The sequence below is a fragment of the Nomia melanderi genome, chromosome 3, assembly GCF_051020985.1.
Source record: "Nomia melanderi isolate GNS246 chromosome 3, iyNomMela1, whole genome shotgun sequence".
Taxonomy (NCBI): domain Eukaryota; kingdom Metazoa; phylum Arthropoda; class Insecta; order Hymenoptera; family Halictidae; genus Nomia; species Nomia melanderi.
The window spans coordinates 18,314,264-18,339,484 of NC_135001.1; the positions used below are offsets into that span (position 1 = coordinate 18,314,264).

The 25,221-nt window shown below is 33.6% G+C and overlaps 2 protein-coding genes across 6 annotated transcripts in view; one reads left to right on the plus strand and one right to left on the minus strand.

Annotated features, from left to right (window-relative positions):
* Positions 1–1,084: 1,084 nt before the first annotated feature.
* barc (RRM1_TatSF1_like and RRM2_TatSF1_like domain-containing protein barc) overlaps positions 1,085–25,221 on the plus strand; it is a 126,902-nt gene continuing 102,765 nt past the window's right edge. The window contains exons 1-3 of one of the 2 annotated variants that reach the window (XM_031981985.2): positions 1,085–1,259; positions 1,854–2,203; positions 2,318–2,674. In XM_031981985.2, the coding sequence (XP_031837845.1) occupies positions 1,910–2,203; positions 2,318–2,674 (651 nt within the window). In that variant the 5' untranslated portion in view covers positions 1,085–1,259; positions 1,854–1,909. Of the gene's footprint in view, positions 1,260–1,283; positions 1,445–1,853; positions 2,204–2,317; positions 2,675–25,221 lie in introns of those variants that run through there. The other variant, XM_031981986.2, reaches the window with a different exon arrangement.
* Positions 2,752–24,142, minus strand: LOC116429246 (uncharacterized). Of its 4 annotated transcripts, none has more exons than XM_031981990.2 (6): positions 23,923–24,142; positions 23,287–23,627; positions 8,589–8,864; positions 7,342–7,578; positions 5,930–6,143; positions 2,752–5,086 (listed from the first exon to the last, which is right to left on the minus strand). In XM_031981990.2, the coding sequence occupies exons 2-6, from the start codon at positions 23,321–23,323 to the stop codon at positions 4,879–4,881; spliced, it is 972 nt and encodes a 323-aa protein (XP_031837850.1). In that variant the 5' UTR covers positions 23,324–23,627; positions 23,923–24,142; the 3' UTR covers positions 2,752–4,878. The 4 variants fall into 4 exon arrangements, with proteins under 4 accessions (XP_031837850.1, XP_076221748.1, XP_031837849.1 ...); XM_076365633.1 differs by having other exon boundaries at positions 23,878–24,142; XM_031981989.2 differs by having other exon boundaries at positions 23,287–23,508; positions 23,878–24,140.

Below are 25,221 nucleotides of genomic sequence, written 5' to 3' on the forward strand. Positions count from 1 at the left end.
CAATGGCAACCACACCGAACGTGTGTGTTCTAACGATAAGAATGGGAGCGATCGTTCGCCGCTAGTGTGTCTCACGTGAAAATTAAAAACAATGCATCGTTGTCTGTTGTGTCCCTTCGCGTGCCGCTACTTCCGGGTGTCGTCCAATATTCAAGCGCAGCGTTGCATCAATCATGACATTCGAACGAATGTTTCCTTTTTTAGAGAATCGGTTGGTTGCTCCTTTCGTTAGCATCTTCGGTTCTTGTTTGTTGACGATTGTTGGTTTCTTTTGATGTTAATTTTGCTGCATGTTGATGACATAGAGTAACGAAGGCTCTTTTATGATATCCAATGAGGAAGTGGAAAAGAGTCATTTTAAGTTTATCGATTGTTTAGGAATTTCTGAAAAGGGGGTGGAAGAAGGTGATAAATGATGGGATTTTGTATTGATCTTTTAAAGATTCTGTTCTTATGAGTCATGTTAATGATAATACAAAAGTGATTATGTGCAGTTATTTACATTTCTGATGAAACGACTAAAGATTTGAAAGATAGTCGATATAAAAATTTTCATATAGATAATTCTGTTTATCTTTATTATACTTCAATGTTTAATAGAAATTTTTAAGCGAGTGATAACTCTGCTTGACAGCTGCGTTTATGTTCTGTTAATTTAAAATAGTTTTTGACAGTGCTGTTCAATCTATAAATTAACAAAATATTTTAAGGTACTAAGTACATAGGTGTATATGTGTATATGTACTACTTCTTTAGTATTTTACATGCTTGAATCAGTGTTTCTTAAAGTGAAGTGATTCTTAAAGTGAATGAAAGTAAACATTGAATAACTTTTATTTATTTATTATTCCTTCATATTTAAAATATTCAAAAATTATTGTTTATAGATGAATTAATATTTAATTAAACTTACGTTAAATGTTAATAAAGAATTTTGTAAAATTTTATATGAATGTGAATACACATTTTTCTTTTAAATATAATTTTAAGATCAATTCTTTGTGGAAAATAGCGCAGAATATAGATTTTTAAAACATCGATTACTGCATCCTTTATCGGCATGGAACTAAAGGAGGTTCTAGAAACTTGTACAGAGCGCATTGGTATCGTAAACGTGTACGAAGCGTGTTTATTACGGTGTTGCTGTCAAATTTTGTAAACGAATGCATATTTTTCTCAGTAAAATTAAAATTTGTGATAATGAAATTAATTCTTACATGTGTTAGTTATATCGTGACGGAATAACGTAATCTTAAGTGGTATGTTCGTTGATAACGTTATATTTTCGTATGCGATATATATCTAACCTAAAAGGCAAACGTTTATTTATTTTAATATAATGTTTATGTTATCCGAGAAAAATCTTAGTATTACGAATTAACTATTTTATATAATTCTCATTTGTTATAGACGGAATATATTTAAATTATGAACTTTAAAAATAGTTAGTATATGTTATTTGTTTTCTAGTGTTGCACATAACCTGTATAATCATTTTATTAGTTGATATTGTGGAGTTTTGGATCAAAAATGTTTTGTTGTGCAAAGTTTAATTAATGTTAAATGTATAGTCCTTCTTCTTGAAATGCATGCGATTCAAAATTAACTTCTTTATAAAATGTATCATAATGTTTATTAGTATTTATAGGTTAGAATAAGATTTTGGCACTTTAACAGTATATTCCAAATTATCCATATAGTTTAATATTTTATTACTATTAAATAAAGTGTGGTTATTATTTACACTTTTTATGTTACTTGTCTAACGAATATCTAATAGTTTATAACATATATTAATTCATATTTTAGTTGTCATTTAGATTAATAATTCTTATCAATTGGATGTTCAACAGGTGTTCCACAAACTATACAGTAATATTTTTCAAATGCAATATTATTGACAGTCAAAATGGCTGATTGTCAAGAATCAAAGAAAGTTGATGATACTATGGCACAATACAAATTTGATGGTCAATCTTATATATATCAGGATCCTACTACTAATGTGGTATATAGGTTTGACCAAGAGAAAAATGAGTGGATAGTAAAAGAAACCAGTGAAACAGTTGAAGATTCCAATACTGACACAGTTAAGGCGCAAGAAGGAATATTTGGTTTTGAAAATGATACCCATACGTATACAGACCCTAATGATGGTAGTATGTACTTTTGGGACAAAGAGAAAAATGCTTGGTTCCCAAAGGTGAGGTGTGTTCTTAATATTTTTATCTCATTTAAATGTGATAAAACTTCTTTTTAGTACCATTATTTTCATTTGTAAGTTTGATATATGTATTTGCAAATTATGTTATTATAGGTGGATGAAGATTTTATGGCTAGGTATCAGATGAGTTATGGATTCACGGAACCAGGTGGAACAACATCAAATCCTGTACAACAGCCTGCACACTCTGCAAAAGTTGACAAAGAAAAGAAAAAGCTGGAAGCTAAAAGAAAAGCGCAGGAGCCACCAACTTGGTTTGAAGTCGATGAAGCACATAATACAGCAATTTATGTGTCTGGTCTACCATTGGATATCACCATGGAGGAACTTACAGAACTCTTCAGCAAATGTGGCCTCATAGCACGAGATGAGAAGGGAAAAAATAGGATCAAGTTATATAAAGATTCAAATGGACAGCCTAAGGGTGATGCTCTCTGTATCTACTTAAAGGTAAGTGATTATTTATTTATGTATTAAGTATATTAATAGGAGTCAATTACCTTTTTTTTAATTAAATTGCATGAAATAAAAATAAAAACTTCAACAAACATATACAGTTACATATATTATTATGTATACTTCAATAATCAATATAGAGCCAATCTTTGCATATGTCAAAAGAAATATGTCAAAATAATGATTTGACACGCATTGTTTCATTATTATAATGTACATTGTTTTAAATACAGAAAGTATAACTTGACATTCGTCATATATACAAACAAAACAGTGTAAAATGGTTTGTTAATAACATCATATAATGAGTTCATCTCTACTGTTATTGGTGCTTTTGAGTGATAATGTTAACCGATACATTATATTTCAATAGTGGATAGAACTTCTATTATTTTGAGACAGTGTTAGGCATACACAAATTACAGTTTGATTTCCTAAGTAAATCTAGATGATTTACATAGATATTTAAGCGCATAGCACAGTATCATAAAAATATTTGACTTACAATTCAAAGTAGAGTCTTATTAACTTAGGTGTGTCATGAAATATTTTAGCGATAAAAAAGTTTTATTCTATCATACTTACCTACATAATATGAATAAATTAAAATAAAAAATAAACATATTAAAATTATCTTATCCTATACTGTTAATACAAATTAAATAATAATATTCTGCATTGCTTTGATTAATATTGATATGCAACCAGTACATTGTTCATTAGTGGTGAAGTACACTGTGTGACAATATTTTTTCAAGATAACATGGAAGTTTAAGTATATTTGAAACACTGTAAGTGACGTTCAAGCAAGCTGACTATTCATGGTACGTGATGTACTATAATGATTATTACATTATTACGCTAAACACTTATTTAATGTATGACAGAAATGTCTATATTAAATACAAAAGACTTCATTGTTTGAATTAAAGATTCAAAGACATTCATACGAGAAGGATATATTCTTGAAAAATATGTTTCTATGGCACAAAAATAAAAGTCAAATATTTTTGTTGTTAGAAAGAATCTCCGAAAACTCTTATTTTGAATTTGTTTACATCATCTATCGGTCTTTCTCGCGAATGTCTTCGGAATATCGCACACTTAGCAAATGAGCGAGAAACAGTGTCGAAAAATACATTCTAAAATATCAATTCTTCGCGGTTTCATGCATACAAATGAAGTAGCAGGAAAAGAAACGAATTCTCGATACAACTTTCATTTCGTACACGATACACCAGTATTAAAATTATTAATCTACACATCTGAGGTAACATTACTAGCTAGACAGTAATCGCTGAGAATCTAAATTCTATTCAGAGAAAGGAACATGAGAAACTGTTTCGCAGATATTAAGTGAATAAATTATTTCAGTCTGTGCTCGGCTTCATTGTCATCTAAAATGGCATCCGTACAGCTGGAACGCGTTATACTATTCACACGGGAACGAAATTCTCAATTCGTTAACTCTTCATTTGGTAAATTAAGGATAAACAACTAAATTCGTGAGAATGTAACGTTACGATTTAAATAATAGAAAACCGTCTAAAAAACAGTTTACAATACAAAATATAAAAGTAATACACTGCGTTCCATATTACAGTTGAATTTAATCTAGCGCCAGATAGTACACGAAAACGTAATAGATGCAGAAATATCTTTTTTTCGTTATAAAAAATGTGGTATACATATTTTTATATATTGGTAAATAGAATGAACTATTTTTATACTGTAAAATCTGTAAAATCAGCATGATAATTTCATTAAACGAGGAACTGAATCCAAAATATGTTCCTTTGGAAGTTCCTGTCAAATCTGCCATTTTATAATGGCTATAATGAGCTGATTTTTTCAAAATCGTAATATCACATAATCTGTCACATCTGCGAGCAATTTCTCGTATAGACGCATCACATTCGAGAGCAGCCAGGAGTTTGCCTGTTTCTTCTGCAGTCGAATGTTTCATATGTAGCATTTTAACATTCAGAAACTTTAATATGTTCGTATCAACACGACCAGTGCGCTCACACATCGTATGTAACGAGCAGAAAATTTAATAACAAGACGCGAGAGTTGGAATTTTATGGTTTTTGTACATATGCAACTCAGTGTAAATAGAAATCTCTCAAAATGTTGCCGTTGAGAAATTACCAAATAAAGAGTTAAATCAATATCATTGCGTCACTAGCAGTATGTGTTCACGGTTTCCGGAGTACTTCTTCGCTCGCCAAACCATTGATTGTGTTCGGAGAAAGAACTCTGCTTATGTGTGTTAAACTTTGCGGATCGTTGCTGGGTCCGTCGCCAAGAAATGCGCCGTACTCTAGACCCTGAAGCGGATACTGTGGTTTCTTTGCTGCAGAGTAAGCCACCTGGGTCCTGTTAGGATGATGTCGCACCCTGTTACTGAAAGAACATGAAATATTAATAAACCTTTACACGATTGTGCTCTTACATTACTGTTCACAGGTTAGGAACCTCTTGCTGGTTTCCATTAAAGTAAAATCGAATGGCAAACTTTCTCTTGATACTTATCGAATTCCTTAATACTTATCTTTTATAAATTAATGCCAATCGTCTGTACTGATTTTATTCTGTTGATTTAAAGTTCTTAACAAGTTCTGTCCTATTTCTGCCATTTCATAGAGTAATTCCAGAATTTTTGTTGTGTATGTATTTTATAGCAAAACTTCATTAAAATCGTTTGCTAAAGTTTCATTGGATTTGAATTTTTTAGAGAACGAATATGCACTTTAAAAAGTAATGGAATATTAATTTTGAACACGTAGTTCTGCTCCAAACAAAGTTTAGAAGGTTCAATACTTCAACTGTTTCCAGGGAATTAATATCCGTGCCTTTTTATTTTCACATTTTTACAAGGTAATTACGAGTTAGGTAATAACGAGAATCGGTAACTGTTAACACGTTGAATATCGCAAGATTTCATGGAGAAAAATACACGAAATGAGAGAAGATACAATATTGAATTGAATTGCGTTATTGTTACTGCTCGTTTACCTTGTTGAATGTCACTGCACTAGGTAATGTCATTCATAATATAGAAATGTTTTCAAGTAATCACCGTTTAATTGAGTGAACTATAGTGATTCCATTTGGCTGGGGGCCATCGGTGACCCCACGGCATTCGACGTGTTAATAAAAAGTTTTAGTATTTTCAAAAGTTCTTGAACGATCTGTGCGAGGTCGGTTCACACAATTTGTACACGAGAATTTATTAAGAAATCTTACTTGGATGGCGGCCTTGCACCTATTTTCACACCGTGAGACCAATCGTCGTTCCCGTTCTGTACCTCCCAATATCTTCTCCTCCGCTGTTGCTGTCTGTTCTGTCTGCCCTTTTGCGACTTTCGCATCTCTTTAGGGTATTTCTTGCCCTTCTTCCCTGGCTTTAATCTTTGGTTTTGCGGTGCGTAGGGATCCGGATTCTTCTTGCGTCTCCTGGCTAGATTTTAAACGAAACACTTTCGTTTATCATTTTTTGCGTATCACATGTCGGCACGGATTAACATAGAGGATAAATGTACACATTTCAGAGAACTTTATAATCATCGTATCCTTTTTTAACCCTTAGCACTCCAGATGGTTTTGTAATCTATCGGCAACTGCAACTAATTTTCGAAAATGAAAAATACTATAACATTTCTCAGATCTTTTATTTTCCTTCTTAGTGCGAAAGTTGGATGAGTGAAAAATTTAATAATTGCAGGGTAGTTTCTTTAAGATTCATTAAAATATCTAATATTATTCCTGGTGCAATATTGGAGCCTACAGAGTTCAAAGGGTTAACACGTCCCATTAATTTCAGTTATATTTTGCTTATAAAGTGTATCGATCTTTCAAGTATAATATTAAATTACGTTTAAGTTTTTGGTGACTGTTTCTTTAGAAATCCGGAGAATTGATGCTGTTCTTCAAAAAGTGTTCTTTGAAAGAATTGTCTAAAAAGCAAATTAATAGCAAATATATAGAACTATGATATGAACAGTTTCATTTGAATTGTAACATCATTTTAGCAATTCAGAATGCATTATGATACATTTTATTTTCTGCGTTAATTGTTGTGTACGGTGGAAGCCGAAAGAGAAGAAAAACAAATGAAATTAGAAGCGAAAGAATATTTTAAAAGAATAATATTGCGAGCGACGTAGCAGCAAAGCAAATTAACTTAGCGGCGAAAGAAAATTAAATTGGAAAAGAGAAGAGGTGAAAGATGCGTTGAATTACTTAAAAGTGCATTGGGTAAAATGCATTCGATGGAAATTGTTATAAATTTATGCATAAAGAGTATATAAAAATATAACGCAATTATATACTGCGGCGATTCTTTATCTCCCTCTGAAATATGGATTATTTACTATTTGTTAACTTGCTATATGTTCAGTAATTGCAAGTTGTATTTTCAAATGAAACATTTTATATAGCCAGTTGAAGCTTATAGTTTTCATATGATCCGAGCGGTTTTCAGAATAAACCCATTGAAACTGAGGAAATGTCTTTAAAGTGGTCACGAATTGTTTGCGTCTTCCCATATTTCGTTCTCGTTTCCCGCGATTATTTTTCATATAGAACGGTTCTTGAATCTCTGAACCGGTACATTCAGTTTTCATGGAAGCGTATTGGGAAAGATGATAACATCTTACGTATGCGGCCAGCTAGTACTTCACAAACGAAATGCTTTCGTTCGATGCAACTTCGTGGACTCCATTTATATTTTAGGGTCGGATCGATTGTGATACAATGCCATGCATATTGTTGCTTCGACTGATTGGTTTGGGGTCTGCCGAAATTTTGGAAAACCATTTCCTCGCCGGTCACACCCCATTGCCATGCTGACTTTTGCCAGTTGAATATTCCTCCGATCCATCTTTCTAGTTTTGCTGGAACATTATGTTCAAACATTTCACTTATTCTAAATTCGATAAAATTCTTTGTGTCTCCCGCACTTATTAGCAAATCTATCTACAGGTAATTTGCAATATTTTATTATGGTTCGTAGTATTTATTATATTTATTCGTAATAAAATAAGCTTTGGTATCTTTATTTAAAAAATGCTGTTTCATTAAAGGAATGGTGTGAAAAATATTTTGCATTAAAACGAATTTCTACTTAATTCTTGATTTCATTTAAGCAACTAAATATTTAAAGTTTTGTTATGAGATAAAAAGAAAGTCCTTTGGATATTAAAATTATTATTCTTTAACGCTGAATATGTCTCATGCTGATTGCTACTATGTTCTAAAGATTACTGTGTTATTTTTTCGGATTACTCCCTCCTTTGGAGTATACAGAATCATTCACTGCGGAATCAGATATTTGTTAGAAAAAGTAGAAAATAAAATGAAGAACGACGATTTAGTTATCGCTATTAACACAAACTATCAGACCAGTTAAAGTGACCCATTCCTGATTTCCTCTTTTTGCAATTACTAAAAAGACAACAAATGTTTCTCTGGGAAGATATTGAATTGCTTTATCAACGCGCAAACTGAATTGTCTGTCAATAAAAGTCTCAACAGATGCACTCTTGCAGTTTCTATAGAGGAATATCAAAGTCAGTTGAACTGCTCGGTAGTTTTAATATTAACACATTGCGTATCAGCTGCTTTTTTTAGAAAACTAGATTGTGTGATACAAAAAAAACCTCAAATGTCTTATTGTTCTTTAATAATACATTTTAAACGAATAATCGATTGCAGTAAAATCGACTGCTTCTCAAACGGTGTGGTAATCAGCCATGTTACGTAGGCAGGTATTTATATAAAAACGAGATTTCTCATTCCCGATATGCAGTGCATTAAATATTACAATGGAAAGTGGTTTCTTAATCGTTATGGTGTTATTATACTCAAGGTAAACGATATTACTGCAGAATGATTAATTACTCACTGAACTGATCGCCCATCAGATATTTCCTCAACATTCTGTCTTTTCCGTTTCTGTCGAGGATCGCCAGAGTGGCGTTTCTGTCTTTGCAATGGAAGTAGGCGTCCCTCCAGGGTGCCGTGCCTGCGCTTAAATAATAGCAGTATCTTTTCAATCGGAAGAACCCTATGGGACAGGCGAAACGGTTTGTGGGCGCATTCTGCTGGCCGATTCCCAGGTGATTCGTAACTTGTAAATTAATACTGGCGTTGTACGGTTGTGCCACGAAAGCTGAAATGCCTGAAAAATCCAGTGAAATTAATTTCATTTTATCCGGAACACTCGATTAAATGGAGGTGAACTTTTGCTTTTGTTTTAGGGGGAAAACGTGAATGAATGATTAAGTTTCTACGTAATTAAGGATGATATATGTATACCTATATACTCCCGCATAATACGGCAGTATAACGCGGTTTGAGAATTGGGAAAAAGCCTCATATAACACGGCATCCTAGAACTCCGTTTCAATCTAACCGTTCTACGGGGATTTCTCTAATTCTCAAACCGTGTTAAAGTTTTCAAGAGCAAAATTCGAAATTAGAGAAATTCCCGTACAAGATGGAACGAAACGGAAGTTTTTAAGTGTGCGGAATATCTCATTGGAAATTTTTCAGTTGAGCGTGTACGTCGTACCAGACTTTCCCGCAGAGTTTTGAAATTTCTTAGAATCTGAAATCCTGGTTTTGTTCGTGGAGTGTTCAGTACATTTTAGAACATTGTGTTTTCTTTTTACTACATTATACATAGATTAATATTTTTCGGTTATTATTAATCTTTTTCTAGAAATGGCAATTATGTTTTTCTAATTTTTGGAACCTAACTCCCTTTTTCGCACTAGTTCCTTGTTTCGTGTAACACGGATTCACATAACACGATAGTTTTATAGGAACGTAACAACTGCGTTATACGGGAGTTACCTGTATTCAAATGAACTGTGACTTCCGAAAAGTAGTGATAGCGATTCAGTTTTTCACTAAATACAATATAGAGACGTCTGCAGATAATTCCAATTATAGTAAAAGAAAAAGTACTATGTTATTTCTTCAAGTGTACTCTTTTTGAAATGTTAAATTTAACGAAGTATAATATAGTATATACTATACTCGGAAAGTACAAAATGAAATCGAAATGATTATTACATAACGTTATATAAATGTTATTATCATCGTGATAACGTACGAATATAAATGAGTATAATATATAAACAATATTCTGAAGAATATCATAATTACCCAATTAACATTAACATTTCCGTTTCTAACCTGTTGTCTTCTATCATTACTGGAAGACGTTTGTGTCGCTTCGAGCGCGTTCTCGTTAGATTACCTTTAGCATAGGCGCAACGCTACAAGCTAAACCATAAAAACGCCTATAACTGAAGAAGAAGGTCAGAAGTTACGACCACGTGGCACAAAGGCACTCGCGCGGTTTACGTTTCGCCGCATAATATCGTAGATGCATCTAGTCGCCGGTGAATACAGTGAACCGTAAGTAAGAAATTTCTTACGTCACGCGTTACGGTAATGTGCAGTGGCATCGTAAGTAGTTCAGTGTTACGGTGATTCTCACGCAATTCTTTCTTTCCTCCCGCGGCGCCCCCTTTTACGGGGACATTCCCCATAGAATCGGATAAAATATCGAGCCGTGAATAAGCAGACGCTCCGCTTCTGATCACTTCTAGCCGGTTCAGTTGTGTCTGTCGTCCTTGATCGTTATTTAATGATTATGCAATCGTAACACCGTTACGGATGAACTGGTATTCGATGGTTGCATCGCGCGGTTGGAAGAAAGGACAATGGCAGACATCGACCAATTTTTAACGTGGCAGGAAACGAAAGCTTCTTCTTTCAGAACATGATTCTACGTGTTTCAGCACTAACACTACCAGGCGAGTCAAAATGACCCATTCGTGATTTCTTCTTTTTACAATTATTAACACTAGAACTACCGAGCATTTAATACGATTGATATGTAATCCCTATAGAAATGGTAACAATAGATTACTTTCTGTTTCTTCGGATATTTATTGTAGATACCTATTGTTGAATTAACTGTGTTTTCGTTTTTTCTAAAGCTGTCATTTCCATTTAATTTCGTTTTAGTGTCAGTTGCAGTCTCATTTTTAAAAGAATACTTTTGAATTTGGGAGAAGTACAAGAAAATTCGCTTCAGTTTTCAGATTCCATGAATCGATACATTATGTTTACATAAATATTCACATTCTATTAATCCTTTCTATACTTTAGTCTACAATATAATCAAATGTTTCCATTTTATCACTTTCTTAAGTGAATATTACTTCTATTTAATTTTGTCTGAATATCTACTATTTAGAATGTTCGACCGAACCATGTAAGTTTCAGTCATTTCAAAATATAATAAAATGTTTTTTCATATTAAAACATAACACAGCCTGTAACTTTGACAGCTGTTTTTACACTCTCGCTATGCACGATGGTTGATAAAAAGAAATCCATGTCAAATACTTTTGTAACAACTACTTTTCAGTCGAAGTGTCGTCAGAATTGTCACGTCGGTATGTTCCGTTGTAAGCGTTATCACTGTTCGTAATATAAATATATCAATATTGCTGGAATTAGTGTCAGGCCAATGTCATAAATAATACTGAAAAGATTATTTGCACGTGTAAGATTTAAGTATCGTGTGAAAGGATATGTTCATCTTCCTTATATAAGAAGCCCATCGTTATGAAGGTTAATAGTCTCTGGTATTTATTAACAGTTGTGTCACAATCTATTCTAAAAGAAATATATGATCCCTAAGTACTTTAGTTTTCCCCATAACTCACTATTATTCCATTGACTCGTTAATACATGAAGACTCTCATTCAGAGTTAGACATCGTATGAATTGTTTCTAATAAATATCTGTCGCAGATGATTAGTCGAATGAATTTTTGTCAATATTTCATGTAGACAATTGTTAAAAATTGTTTCAAGAAATAATTTTACTTATGCATCGTTCAATGTATTATTTGTTATTCTTATCTATTTTCTGCTGCCATTAATTTTGTTTCAGTTCTTTTAGAGAACTTTGTTACATGGCGGAGAATAATTTTCAATTATATTTCTTGTTTTCATAAGTACAATATCTCGCAGAAAATATACACTTTCAACTTCTTTTTCTTATGTTTATTAAACACTATAGTATTTCAGCTAAATACCTATTTTCACTTGCTTTTTAATAGAATTTCCAAAGTAGATCAACTGATTAAATTTCTTGAACGGTACTGATTATAAAGATTCAGAAAAGGACACGAGATCTTCTTTAAATTATTTCCAAATATTAGAGCATCATTAATAGCCTTGTATCATAAAAGAGATTTCAAACGTACGAATATAAAATCGATTCCAATTCTATATATTTAATATTAAATATAATTCATCTTCTTTTCATTCACTACTACAAATTTACTAATCTGTTTTAAATTCGAATATTTCATTATTACTGTGCGTTCCATTTTTGCCAGAAAAACGGCACAAATCGCTGCAAGAAATGTCCGACGTTTCGACGATAGAAAAACTTACGATCATTTGAAAATTAAACGGTTAATTCATTTTCAAAGGTCACTTCATCGCCTGATAATTAGCGTTGCGGTAGTTATTGAAAACAGTGGCGCGAATGAGAACGGTAATTGTTACGCAGAACAGTAGTAATAACAATGAAGGGAGGAAACTATCGTTGCCTTCTGCAACTGGCTCATCGGGTAGCCATGGCGCTCAACTAAGCATTGCACCATTCACTCTCAAGTGTTAATGCGAATTAAACTTCCGCGTATCGTGAAGTGTACCTAACCCAGTTGAATGCGTTTGATGTTGTCCGTTTCGCGGAGAGTGAGTGATATCATCTGAGAAACTACTTGTGCAGCGCATCGGTTTCAACGGTGTGCTCATCCGTATATGATAATCAGTATGGGGAAAAAGTGCAAATGCAATTAAACCGTGCATGCTTTTCTGTTCGTCGAGGACGAACTTAATGAAACTGCTTTACATGTCATTAACTGCTATCATACTCTCGTAGTTACAGGGTACTCTATTTATTTTCGCTACCATAAACGTTTCTATTGTTCTTTAGTATACTATACTTTCAATATATATCATATTGGTATTATATTACAACATGCAGCGTGTCTCAGGAACTCTGCACACTTAAAGTATCTTGGTTAGAGTGTTATTATGTTCAATGTGAAGAGTGAAATCTTAAAGCTGCTCTTGAACCATGTTATTTTAGCTAATAAGATTTCCGATCGAATCGCTAGCAGCAGAATAGTCTGAACTGATCACGCTTCATGGTCCACCCTGTATATTGAGCGATATTTGAGTATTTCTATGTAGGAAGCTCGTTACCTCTTCCGTGGGTGTTGAATCTGACAAGTATGTATGCTACTTAGTGTAATTGGCGTCCGAAGAAAGAGCATGGAGGCTGCTCTTATAGCAAAACATGTCCGCCAGTATAATAATATGTTGTAAAACTTGAAAATATGAATTTTAGGGTTCCCCATTCTCACTTCCTTTAGCTTCTTCATTATTTAATTAGCGTGTTTCTCCACTTTGTAGAATTGAAGGTAACTTTGAAGAATCTCAAAAAGTCTAAATTATCAATAGGTTATAGAAACATTTACAACGGTGGAATTAAGTGTTTGAAAGAATAGGAAAGCAACTGAAGAAACAGTAGTTTACGTAGACAATGATTCTTCAATCCAATGCTACAATACATTTGTACTTTGATCTTTTAACCAGTTAACTGCGTCCGACGAGTATATACATAATCTTCAAACGCAAAACGGTACTAATTTCTTCAACGATTAATTATTTATTTTTTCAGATGAACGTGTAATTCTTTTTCGGTTCGTTTTAGTCCATCGTAGAATGTATTATAGGAGCATTTGCCTTGCCTTTGAAGAGTACACGCTTTATTGTTCGCTTTTATTGCGCGCACAGTGAGAGATTTTTCAAATTAAATTCCACAGTTACTATTTTCCAGTGCTGTTCGAAATCAAGTGTTGGTCTGATTTCCATTTGAAATCGAAACTGTGTAATAATGCCTAAAATAAGGACAATGCTTCTCATGATTGTTAAAGAATCGAAAAAATAACGGAATAACAAAAATATTCGTATTTAAATCTGCTGTCGTTTAAAATATTGGCTGTCACGTTATTCACTATATATAAATGTGCTTAAATATTTTTTCAAAGGATTAAAATCTCAACGATGATAAACAATTTGCAAAAAACACTCAAAATATATCCGTACAAAATGCGCTAAAAAACGAATTCCTGTTGTCAAATTGTTCCAATAAACGGGAAAAGTGAGTTGGCCTCCAGGTTTAATATTTTTTGCACATTGGTGTCAGTCGCGGTGTTAAATGACGTGGTATTTAACACTTAGGCGATCGCCTAAAAAAGACTATGACTATAACCTTTCTCATTAATCTCTGTTGAATTCATTTAACTGATTTTAGTAGAAACTTCGTTTTGTAAAAGTAAGAAAAGTACTTGAATTCCAAATAACCATGACTCAAGACTTACTAAATAACAGAAGAAGGAATAAACAGAATAAATAGTGAGAGATTTCCTTATTTGGTTGGTGAAGTGTTAAATATCAATTTCAATCTGTTCCTGAATTCAACAATTCGCAATAGTTTACCAATCAGTAGGCAGCAGCCAATAATTGCTTCGCGTGAGAATGCTCTTTTCACGTTCCGTTGGACGGATTATAGTTTGTTTTTTTGTGCGGAAGAACGAAATTTCAAGCACAAAACAGATTCGAAGCGTTCGAGCACGTGAGCATGGTGGAATAAAACAAGCAGTCTTCGTTCCCACGGAATCTCGAATTCTGCTGAGTGAAATTTGCATTCGCTGGATGGCTTTCGGGAACACGTTTTATTCATACGTTTCCCTTTTCACGGGCCATAGACACGATACGGAGCGGCGGTGTCCTATTTTTTTTCGCGCCGTTCATTCACGATTACGCCAGAGCGGTGTCGTTAATATTTCTACACGTACACGCCGCAGACATTCAATGCAAATTCATCGTCCGATGAGTACCTATGGAGCAAGTGGATCTATTCGCTTCGAGACGTATTATGACAAATAAGCAGTCGATACAATCGATGTTATCGCTAGAACTACCGAGTATTTAACCAGTTAACTGTGGAATTTAATTTCAGAAACCTCTCAGTGACGTATATACTCGTCAAACGAAGTTAAAATGTACCTATAATACATTTTGACGAGAAACTAAAGCAAAACGAAGAAGAATTGCATGTTCATTTGGAAAAAATAAACGGTTTATCATTGAAAGGATTAATATCATCTTGATTTTAATACGATTGATAAGTATTCCTTACAATAATTGTAACAATGGATTATTTTTAGTTCCTTCAGACGTTCATTATACTATTCAAATGAAGCTATTTTCAAAATCATTTCGAATATTCAGTGCTTTGGAAATATCAATAGTTCCGAAACAAACAAACCGAAACCGGTCATTTTGACTGGCACAATAGTTCTAGTGTTAACACATTATTGAGCGGTCACGAGTTAATTCGTGTTTGAACTTGCATTAGCCGTTTCAATGTTTAAACCCAGGTCAATATAAAATATTGCAAGAGCAAAATATTCGGAGTTATATAAAATATACGTCTAAAGTTTCATTTCAATTCATTATGTATAAAGAGAGTACATTGAAGTTTATTTAGATTGCTTCACTTTCATGTTTAATTACGGAATCATAACTGGTGATATGGGATAGCTTATGCGCAAAATTTGTCGTCAACAATTTGTTAACGCCCCGTCCGCGTCTACCAGTCGTGCGCATCGGAATAATTCGAAAGCAATTCCAAAGTTTTACGCGCGTGAACTCATTATACCTTCTATGCATAAATTGATGATTTTTTCAACTCTTCTATTCCTTATGCAACGCTTGTCAGGTATTTACAGCCGTCAACGTATTTGCTAAAACACCTTGAATATTTATCTCAGAGTGATTGGCGTGCCTTTTACGTCTGTTACTCACTAACACGCCGATTAACTGATTTAACCCTTTATGGTACAGAATTCCTGTGATACGAAAGAAATGTTTTTTTCTTCCTTCTTTTCAATTGAAGTTTAGTGATCTAAGGAGCTAAGATGGATTAATTGGTTTCTGTTTTCAGATAACTTTGCTTTCGTTGTTTACGAGTTTTAAATCGTACAAATTTTTACGTAGATAACTATTAACATTAATGTTTATTAACTTTGACATGTTTCAATCTGTTAACTGTGGAATCTAGTTTGACAAATCTCTCGTTTTGCGCGCAATTAAATAAAAAAATGAAGGGTATATTTCAATGAAAAACCAAAATAAGACAAAGAAGAATTACATGTTTATATAAAAAAAATAAAGAATTCATCGTTGACGGAATTAGTATTATTTCAAGTTTCAAGATGACTTGTATACTCGTCAAACGCAGTTAACTGGTTAATTTTCTTTCTGCTTCTTTTAATATTATTTGACACATAACACAATTTTTTGTGTTCTTTCATATTATGTATTGCGTTTTTACTTCTCTTAATCATTCTTAACAATTTTGCTATTAAATTTATGATTTCTGTGATGACAAAGTATTAGTATTCTGATGCCAGCATTTCTCAGTTTAATATTCTGTCAGTTTACAGTTCAACGTCCCATGTTTCATTTTAATATCAGAATAAAGTAGATTATAGCCAAGTATAATGAAATATACTGAACATAAGGAAATTGCATAAGTACCCGCTGACCCAGTGCGCGTGATTTCATCTATTCGGTTTAATCATTCAGTTTACCACTTTGAAATCGGAAAGTATGATTTTTATCGTTATCATCGCTTGAAACCGTAGATTATATGGTACAGTAAGTATAATGAATTTTTTATTGCTCCAACTAAAACGTCAGAACTTCTTATCTCTAACGAGGATAGAATATAAATGCGCAGTGATTTCGTACTTTCGAATCTAACATTGGAAGTTCAGGAATTATAGAAATCGATGAGATTTATATTTTGTCAAGTATGGAATATATTATTATTTAAATGTATATGTATTAAAATACTAAAACAAAAGATGATACATAATAATATATTAAAATAAAAATATTAAAAATAAAATAAAATAATTAGATAATATATTGAAAACACGATATTTATTATCAAATATGCCTATTAGTTTTGGGGTAGCATATACAGGGAAAAGTTGTTCGGAATCACATATTTCAAGGTCACTGAAATCAACATTTATTCACAATATCACACACACAAATCAATTCACGATATTCACCAGAACTACACTATTCACGTACTGAAATCAGTTCATAAATAAAAATTTTGTAAGTAGTAATCTGCACAACTCTAAGCACTACTCACCATATGTAGTACTAATTCACGTTATCATATTTTTTTCTTATATTACTGTTAATATTTTTTTACACTTCTCAGTTAAATTTGTCGCGGAATCGGAATGTTGAACGCATTTTATCGCGGTTTTACAAGGTCGAGTGGCAATAACGTTTTCTTACCTATTGTCAATATTCATGAACAGGTGAATATTTATGATACACAGTTTCGTTCAAAAGTTGTCGACTTTCAAACCGGCTCACGCGTTAAATGACCGACAGATATTGACATTAGATGCTTTCAGGTTAGTGCAATACCTGAACTTTGATAAAGGTATGCCAATTTTTGCGACTCGAATCCCGTAATTGCACACTGACACGTTAATCGCCACATCAGTCTAGTAAGAAAAATTTGAATAAAGTATTTCTAATTTCAACTTTACTTCAACTGATACTCTATAATATGCGTGCTCTACTATCTCTGTATAATTTTCTGATTGTAAAATTACGATACATTCATTCGCTACTATATACGAGTTACAGTTATAAAGCGGTAGTTAGTTATAAAGCGGTTGAGAATTAATATTTCCGATGAATCTTTAAGAGTTTAAAAATCTATCATAATTATTAATTTTGAAAGTTTTCACTTCTATTTCGTTATATAAAGCGTTTCGCTTGTTCGCGACTTTTATGATCGTTAGTGCAGCGGACGACGTGTAAACAATTTTCCTGCGATCGCGAGACTCGCAGTGCATCCATGTGGATGATGAATACATGAATAAACTGACCGCTGATTCTCCCACGATTTTTACTTTCAGCCGTTCACGAGAGAAATGTAGGTTATACGTGGCACAAGGTTGAGTTTTGCACTTGTTGCACGTAATTGTTTCATGTCTCCCGTAACTTTTAAAATTGTTTCTTAGACGTTGCTTGTTTGCGCTTAACAAGCTCCGAGCGTTCCGTGCAAATATTTCCTTAAGATTCCTTTCGAATAATAGCATCTACTTTACGACACTGCTCTTGGAATCATAATAATGATTCAAGATTTCCTATGTTAAATTACGTTGTAACAACGTTTTCGTTTCTGGTCGATGTTTCAACACAAGTCTCTCGTTTAATCATATTATTTTTCTTGATATACATGAATTTAGTTTTGCATGTTTCGTTTAAAAATTCGAGACAACTTTGATTAGTTTGAATATAATTCGACTACATTTGTAATTGTACAGTTGTGCAGTTATGAAACGAATATGTACATATAAAGCTTCTCATGGTAATTCATAATGAAATGGGGAAATTTAAGGATTTCAAGACTTTAGATTGTTCTGATATTTCATCCCTCTTGTGTTATAAAACAACGATATTATATCGCGATATTGTATTGTGATATGATATTATAATATCAGTCGTATAATTTATGTGCACGTGTTCATAATTTTCGTTTGAAATCATTTCTGTTAGATCACGAAGGCCATTGACAGTTTTCTATTGGGAATTTAGTCAATTATAGAAAGAAATATTTCACGCGAGAACTGGTTTTAGATACGACTGTCGAGGATTTCATAAGAGGTCTATAAATTGCGTCCCTGGTATGTTGCGTTACTATTAGCGTAGATTTGTAGAATCAGATGATTCTTTAAATTCCGAACGCAATAACGCAGACTTCAGTTCTTTTATTTGTCGACACGACGGAAAGAAACGGACTTGATTTCTGAGGAGAAGTTACGGTTTGGTATAAATTGATCACTTCGTGTTTTGAATATAAATTGAAACATTTCAATAAATAAGGTTTAATTGGAATTGTTTCAGTATTCCACAGAAATACTAGATACTACAGAAATACAACACTGACTTTCTACAAATGAAGAAGAAATTGATCTGTTTTAGCAGAATAATCCCTTAATGATTGGGTGAAAGCTGCATCGAGTTCTAATTTCAAACCTGTAGTAAAATCTATGTAGCACTCAATTAAAAAAGGAAAGAAATTCTTAATGCGCACTACTTTCCACTGACATCTGTATACGAATCATTTACTCCAGTTAAACAACAGTAGAAATCAATTTTCCGAGAGCACTGTACAAAATAATATTAGACTAAATTTAAGTACAATGCAATAGACCAAAAATTGAACCCTAGATAACTAAACTTAAATTAGTATTACTATGTAACTAATAATTAATAATAATTCCACTTATAGATTGCGAATTAAAGACACGAATATTTTTATATTTCTTCTATTTATTTCAAACAAAATGGCACAACTTCAGAGGTATATCATTACATTTTAATTAAAAAATAGAAAAACGTACCAATTAACGTTCGTAGTTTTGGCAGATGTTAAAAATGTAAATTTGAATTCGTAAAAGTGGCGGAACTCGGCAATTCACACAAATGTTCATTTATATATGGTTAAGGTACAATGTCAAATTTAAATGTTTCGTCTATTACATTATAAAACATATAAATTATATATAAAACTAAAATATTATATATATAATTATATATAAATGAAAAATTGTTCTAAGTGTCAACAATTTGTTTAAGTTTTCTATGACTATTTTCTGATGAATAGATTACGGATGTTTATGAAAATTTTCAAAATCATTATTAGAAAAAGGAATAGAAACTAGCTTCTCCTGATACCTATTATGGAAAACACTGTTTTCTTATTTTATTTACTTTTATTCCTTACTATGTTACAATAAATAATACTTTCATCGAAAACGTCCGTTAATTCATTCAATTTTACTTGATTTTAACGAACGGTCATTTCGAACTTCGTTTCAAGTAATTTCCAGTATTAACCCGTTAATTGTGGAATTAAGTTTCAAAATCTCTCGTTTTGCGTGCAATGAAATAAAAAAATGATGAAAAAAAATCAAAACAAAACACAGAAGAATTACATGTTTCAAATTGTTTTTTATGTGAAAAAATGAAGAATTCATCGTTAAAGAAATTAGTATCATTTCAAGCTTTAAGATGAACTAACTGGTCAATGCATGTGTCCGAACAAAAGGATGCGAAGATTGTGTGCTACCGTAGTCTACGAGTTTGAAGGTGTAGATTTCCTGGTAGTTGCGCTATTCTTATGACACATTCGAGATTCGGCACCATCCTATCTGCTCTTATGCGTGCAGATTCGTGTACCCTCTAACAAAAATAGATGGCCGATCTGTTCACATCGGACTTCTGGCTATTCAATAGGTATACGTGGCCTTATTTTTATTGGGCCTATGTCACGTTATGTAACAGCAAAATATTTCAGTCTACCATATCGTTCGATCAAACATTTTCGTATCTACAAATCGACGATAATTAACAAACTTCCACGAATTAACGAAATATATAAAATTACAGGAACTCATGATTTCACGAAGTTGATTTTCTCTTTAAAAGTTGAATAACAAATAAATACTTCTCACGCATAGACTTCTATCTATAAAAGATTTAATTTATACAAATATTATCTATTTTACATATATTATTAGGTACCGTATTATTTCGTTTATTTTATTTTTCCTGCAACGAGCAATTAAAGTCGGTGCATTGTATTAAAACGGTTTAGTGTTTTATAAATAATTTATTTACACGAATCGTCGTGCGCCAGGTTCATTGACCGCTTTGTTTATTTCTGGTACTGATTAATGTGCACGAATCACACCGTCTTGGTGGACATTCTTCTTCTGGACACCCGTGATTCTTCACGGTCGATTACGATGCCGATTATATAATCGCTTCCTCTGTAATAGATTATCATACAACGCTTTAAATAGCTCAGGTATTGAGATAATAATCTCAAGTTGCGTTATCAGCTTGCCTGGTTACTCTTAAGTCCGTCGTTAGTCACCATTATTTCTACTGTACCAATTAACGCGCCACGTGACTGTCGATAAGCGCATCTTGTAACTCCGCCGTCTGGCGTCCACTAATTTCTATAATGTATCAGGCGATATGCATTCATATGTAATTTAATTTTATTCAATTATTATTTCACTGGCATTTTCTGACAGAAGAATACATTTATCTTTTATTTGCTTCAGTATAATTCAATTTTTGTAATTGAATAAAGTCAGATATCGTTATAATCATTTTTTAATCGAGAGTCCATTGCACGTGCAAGGATCATAGAAAGGATTTCACAGGAAAAAATTGAATAATGTTCGTATAAATTTTAATGAATTTTTTAATAGAACGTGATCGTGGAATTCTGGTGTACGAACGTTTTCATTCAACACCGTGTTTCTGCGTCATAGATGAACGTTCGTGTTAACTTTCATGTCGTGGTACGAACCCCAATCGAAATGCAGTTCCAGCAATTATAGTGCGAATAGTTCTCATTCTTACACGCCATTAGAATTCTCGTAGCAAGCTCCTGACATTACGATTAAACCACCTAATTACTTCGTAGATACTATTCACGTGAAACCTGTTGTCGAGTCAACAGTATTGCACTTGTCACGGTTTCGTGTTCAATGTATTATTTACTGTTTTATTTTGAGGACCTCTAATATCGTCCAGCATCGAGGACAGGAATTTTTGAATATAATTGAACGAACCATGCTTAGCCGTCACATTAATATCAGAGATGATATTCAACTAATACTTTGTCATTATTGAATCAAACTCGTGGCAAAGGTTTTCATATTGAATTTACTGATTGTGAATATTGCTTAGTTCATGCCAACTGAAGAAAGACACTGTTTTCTACAGCAAATGTACTCTTACAGTGAACACGTGATTTTTTTCGTTAAGAAATTGTTTAAATGAAATATCTTTTTAAAATTCGGATCAATTTACAGGGAAAAAATTGTGAGGTAAAAGGACAGAGGGGAAATCTTATTTGTAATTCTGCAGCGTTACATGTAAATTTGTAGCATTGAATTAATTCTTACATTTCCATAGCGAAACAAAGAATGAGAAATAAAGTTAAATAAACTTCTTTGAGTGGTCAGCAAGGGATGAGCATGATATAAATGATAAACACGCGTTCGAAGTTATCAAACTCATTTGCTAAAATACTAGTTACATATTCTGAACGGTTCGAAACTTCCCTCTTAAGTCTGTCAGCCATAAAACATGACTTAATTTGTTCTTCATATCCATGTTTCCATCAACAACATATTTGTTCTCTTATTTACTCGTGAAGCAAATGTTCATTTTAATGTATAATACATAAAATCATCATTTTCCTACCTCCGTCAGTACAGTACTGATTTCTAAACACCCAAACTGATTAAAAAATGTTCAAACAGTTCATTATATCAATTTCACAAGTCTAAATTAACTTTCTTAGTTTTAACGGTTTTTATTTTCCTGTTGAATCTCAGTTTGAATTTAAAGTTGATTAAACTAGATCCCGTGCTCGTGCATTATTATTTTTATCATTTTTAATCATCAATGGTCGAAGAATCACCTTGTTTATAAATTAATTCGCAACTTCGAAAATGAATCTTTTACTGTGTTCAGACTGTTAGCGAATAATATAATGTTCGCGAAACCGTTAGTGTTATGATTATGTTACTACTATTATTACGGTTATATTACCGATAACATCATATTATATTACAGCTATTATCATATATTACTCCCCGCCTATTTCTTCACTTATACTATTCACAAACCACTGACCTGCTTTTCCATTCTTTGTGAGATGTATGTATTCAGAAACAACAAAGATGAAGATAAAAATAAAAATTGGCGAGATAATGACGTATATGCGTACAATTTCTTCGCTTCTGCCATTCACAAATCACTGAAATATTAAATTCTTTCTGAAATATTCCTGTTCAGTAATAATAAAAGCGAAAACATAAATTGCCGAGATATTAGAATACTTTCACGAGAACGGGTTAATCAGTTAATTGCGCTCGACGAGTATACACGTTATCTTAAAATCAATATGATGCTACTCTTTTCAATCAATTCTTCGCTTTTTCATGTAAACATGTAATTCTTCTTCGTTTTGCTTTAGCTTTTCGTTACAATATATTACAGGTACACTTCATTATTTCAATTCATTAGGACCATTATCAGAGATTCTTCAAATTAAATTCCACAGTTAAAAGGTTAAGCAATCGATACAGTATCGCATTATGACGTACGCACTTATTTCCTCACTTTTACCATTCATCGATTACTGAAACATTAAACTCTGCGTTCCGTCTGTAATGCTTGCTCTCGGAAATGATAAAAATACAAATTCGCGACGTGTTTAGTATAGCTTCGCGTGACGCGAGCAAGTTAAACGTCGAATGCTAGACGACACATCCTCCGAGAAACGGGACGCCGTTTTACCTGTGGCGCAAAGGATCAGAATCGAGATACTCCGCATGGCGTTCGAAGCTCGGTCCCTTGATTTACACTCCGAAGTGGTCGACGCGCGGACACGAAGGCGCAAACGAAATCGTCCTCATCCTCGTTTCACGGTTCGCACTGTGCCGGTCTCATCAAGACCGCACCGTACGTAGTGGTCAGGACGAATTGATTAATCGGCCCCGACTGATCACGTTTGTATCACTGAATGACAGGACCGAATCAACGCTTTAGCAACCGGCGCCTCTTTAAAACTGTCTTCCTAACACCAAGACCCAAAAACTATGGATTCTCCGACACATCCGTCGCTAGATTTCGAATTTCTAACGTATACAATTAATCTATAATAACTTATAATTGAAAATATTACAAAATGATCAGTTTACAATAACTAGACTACTATAAATCTATATTTCACTAGACTATACTCTGTATTAAAAAGTATACCGAACAACTTTAATCAAATCTCCAAACGAAAATATGAAATTAATTTCTGCTTTAAAATGCAAGGCAACGATTGTCAGAAATGAAGCCGGTGTCGCGATCAATTCTCCTAAGTGATCGAAATCGTACCAACAAGTGTTATCGATTCACAGAACGGTTTTCTTCGAAGGATACCTATTATTCGAAGGAGTATGTTCAAGCTCGTTTTTAATGCGGCGCGGACATTAAGTGCGATTCATTGGATAAATTTCCGGTAAGTAAAGCGTCGATTCAGTTCCCGATCACGAGTTCACCGCGAACGAACGAGCGCGGCGAGAAGTATCCACGATGGTGGCTCGCGAGCTACTGAAGCTGCCTGCTTCCATTCCGCTGGTCGTCAAGGTACGCGGGCCGAGCTTTCGATCCGGACTCGCGCGCTTCCCCCGGTGCGCGCCGCATACTTTCTCGATCTCCCGGTATTTTTCAGGGTCCTCTGCGACCAGCTGTGCGTTCGTTCCGTTTCGTTTGTCAAATGGCACCCGGTGCACCCGGGTTCCTCCGCCCGACACGCGACATCGGCAGAATGGTCTCCAGGCGAATCAGAATGTTTCGTGCCGCTGAAAATTGGATCGGCCCCGGTGCGCCTCTCGGGTTGTTTTCATCCTCCGGACTCGGCTCCGCGAGGCGATTGCTAGTTTTCTCGAATGCTGCACCTTTTACAGTATCCTCGCGAGTAGTACCTGAAAATCGGGGTTGCAACCGGGCACTAATCGCGCAATGGTGTTGATTCGAAGTCGAGCTCCTCTGTTTGTTCTCTGTAGAGGACAACGGAAATGAAAGAGTGAAACGTCCGACCTTCGAAATGATCAACAGAGAGGTCAATGAGAGGATATTAACCCTTCGCGGACGAAGATTCTTTGAAATATACGAAACCTTTAGCAGATGAAGTTTAATTATATGTCGATTGCTTGAACAATGGAAAGAAAAGAAATTGTACATTGATCTCTTGCTGTTTGAGTAATTGAATCATTCGTTTGCGAGTTACTCTTCCAAATATGGAAATTTTATCCGGCCGAGGTGTCGACACTCGTCCGCAAAGGATTAATGCAATGTTATACTTTTCTGTTTTGCACTTTTACTAATTGACACTTTTGCTAATTGAATTGTAGGGTTTCTCTGGTTAAAATGAGACCAAACACGATATATTTTGGAACATATTTGCTTATTTAATGAATTACGATAATCTATTTCCTTCTAGTAAATTGTCACTTAAAGTTTGTCATGTTTCATCTTGTTTTAATCAGAAGAATCTCACAAATGCGTTAGTGAAAGTTTCATTTACAAAAACGAAGAGATTTTATAAAAACAACAAATTCAAATTTATTCAGCTTATATAAACAACCGAAATTATAAGCCGATACTGAAGAATTAAACTTCAAATGTCTGTGACTATGTATAAATTCGAGGAAAGAATCAAATGCTCGTAACCATGTA

Bases quoted from the DNA above. Each gene is read 5' to 3' on its own strand.
- LOC116429246 (XM_031981990.2), bottom strand. From the start codon at position 23,323: ATGCGGAGTATCTCGATTCTGATCCTTTGCGCCACAG. The intron at 8,865-23,286 runs GTAAAACGGCGT...TGGATTTTTCAG, and splicing joins TCTGATCCTTTGCGCCACAG to GCATTTCAGCTTTCGTGGCA. The intron at 5,087-5,929 runs GTAAGATTTCTT...ATGTTCTTTCAG, and splicing joins GGTGCAAGGCCGCCATCCAA to TAACAGGGTGCGACATCATC.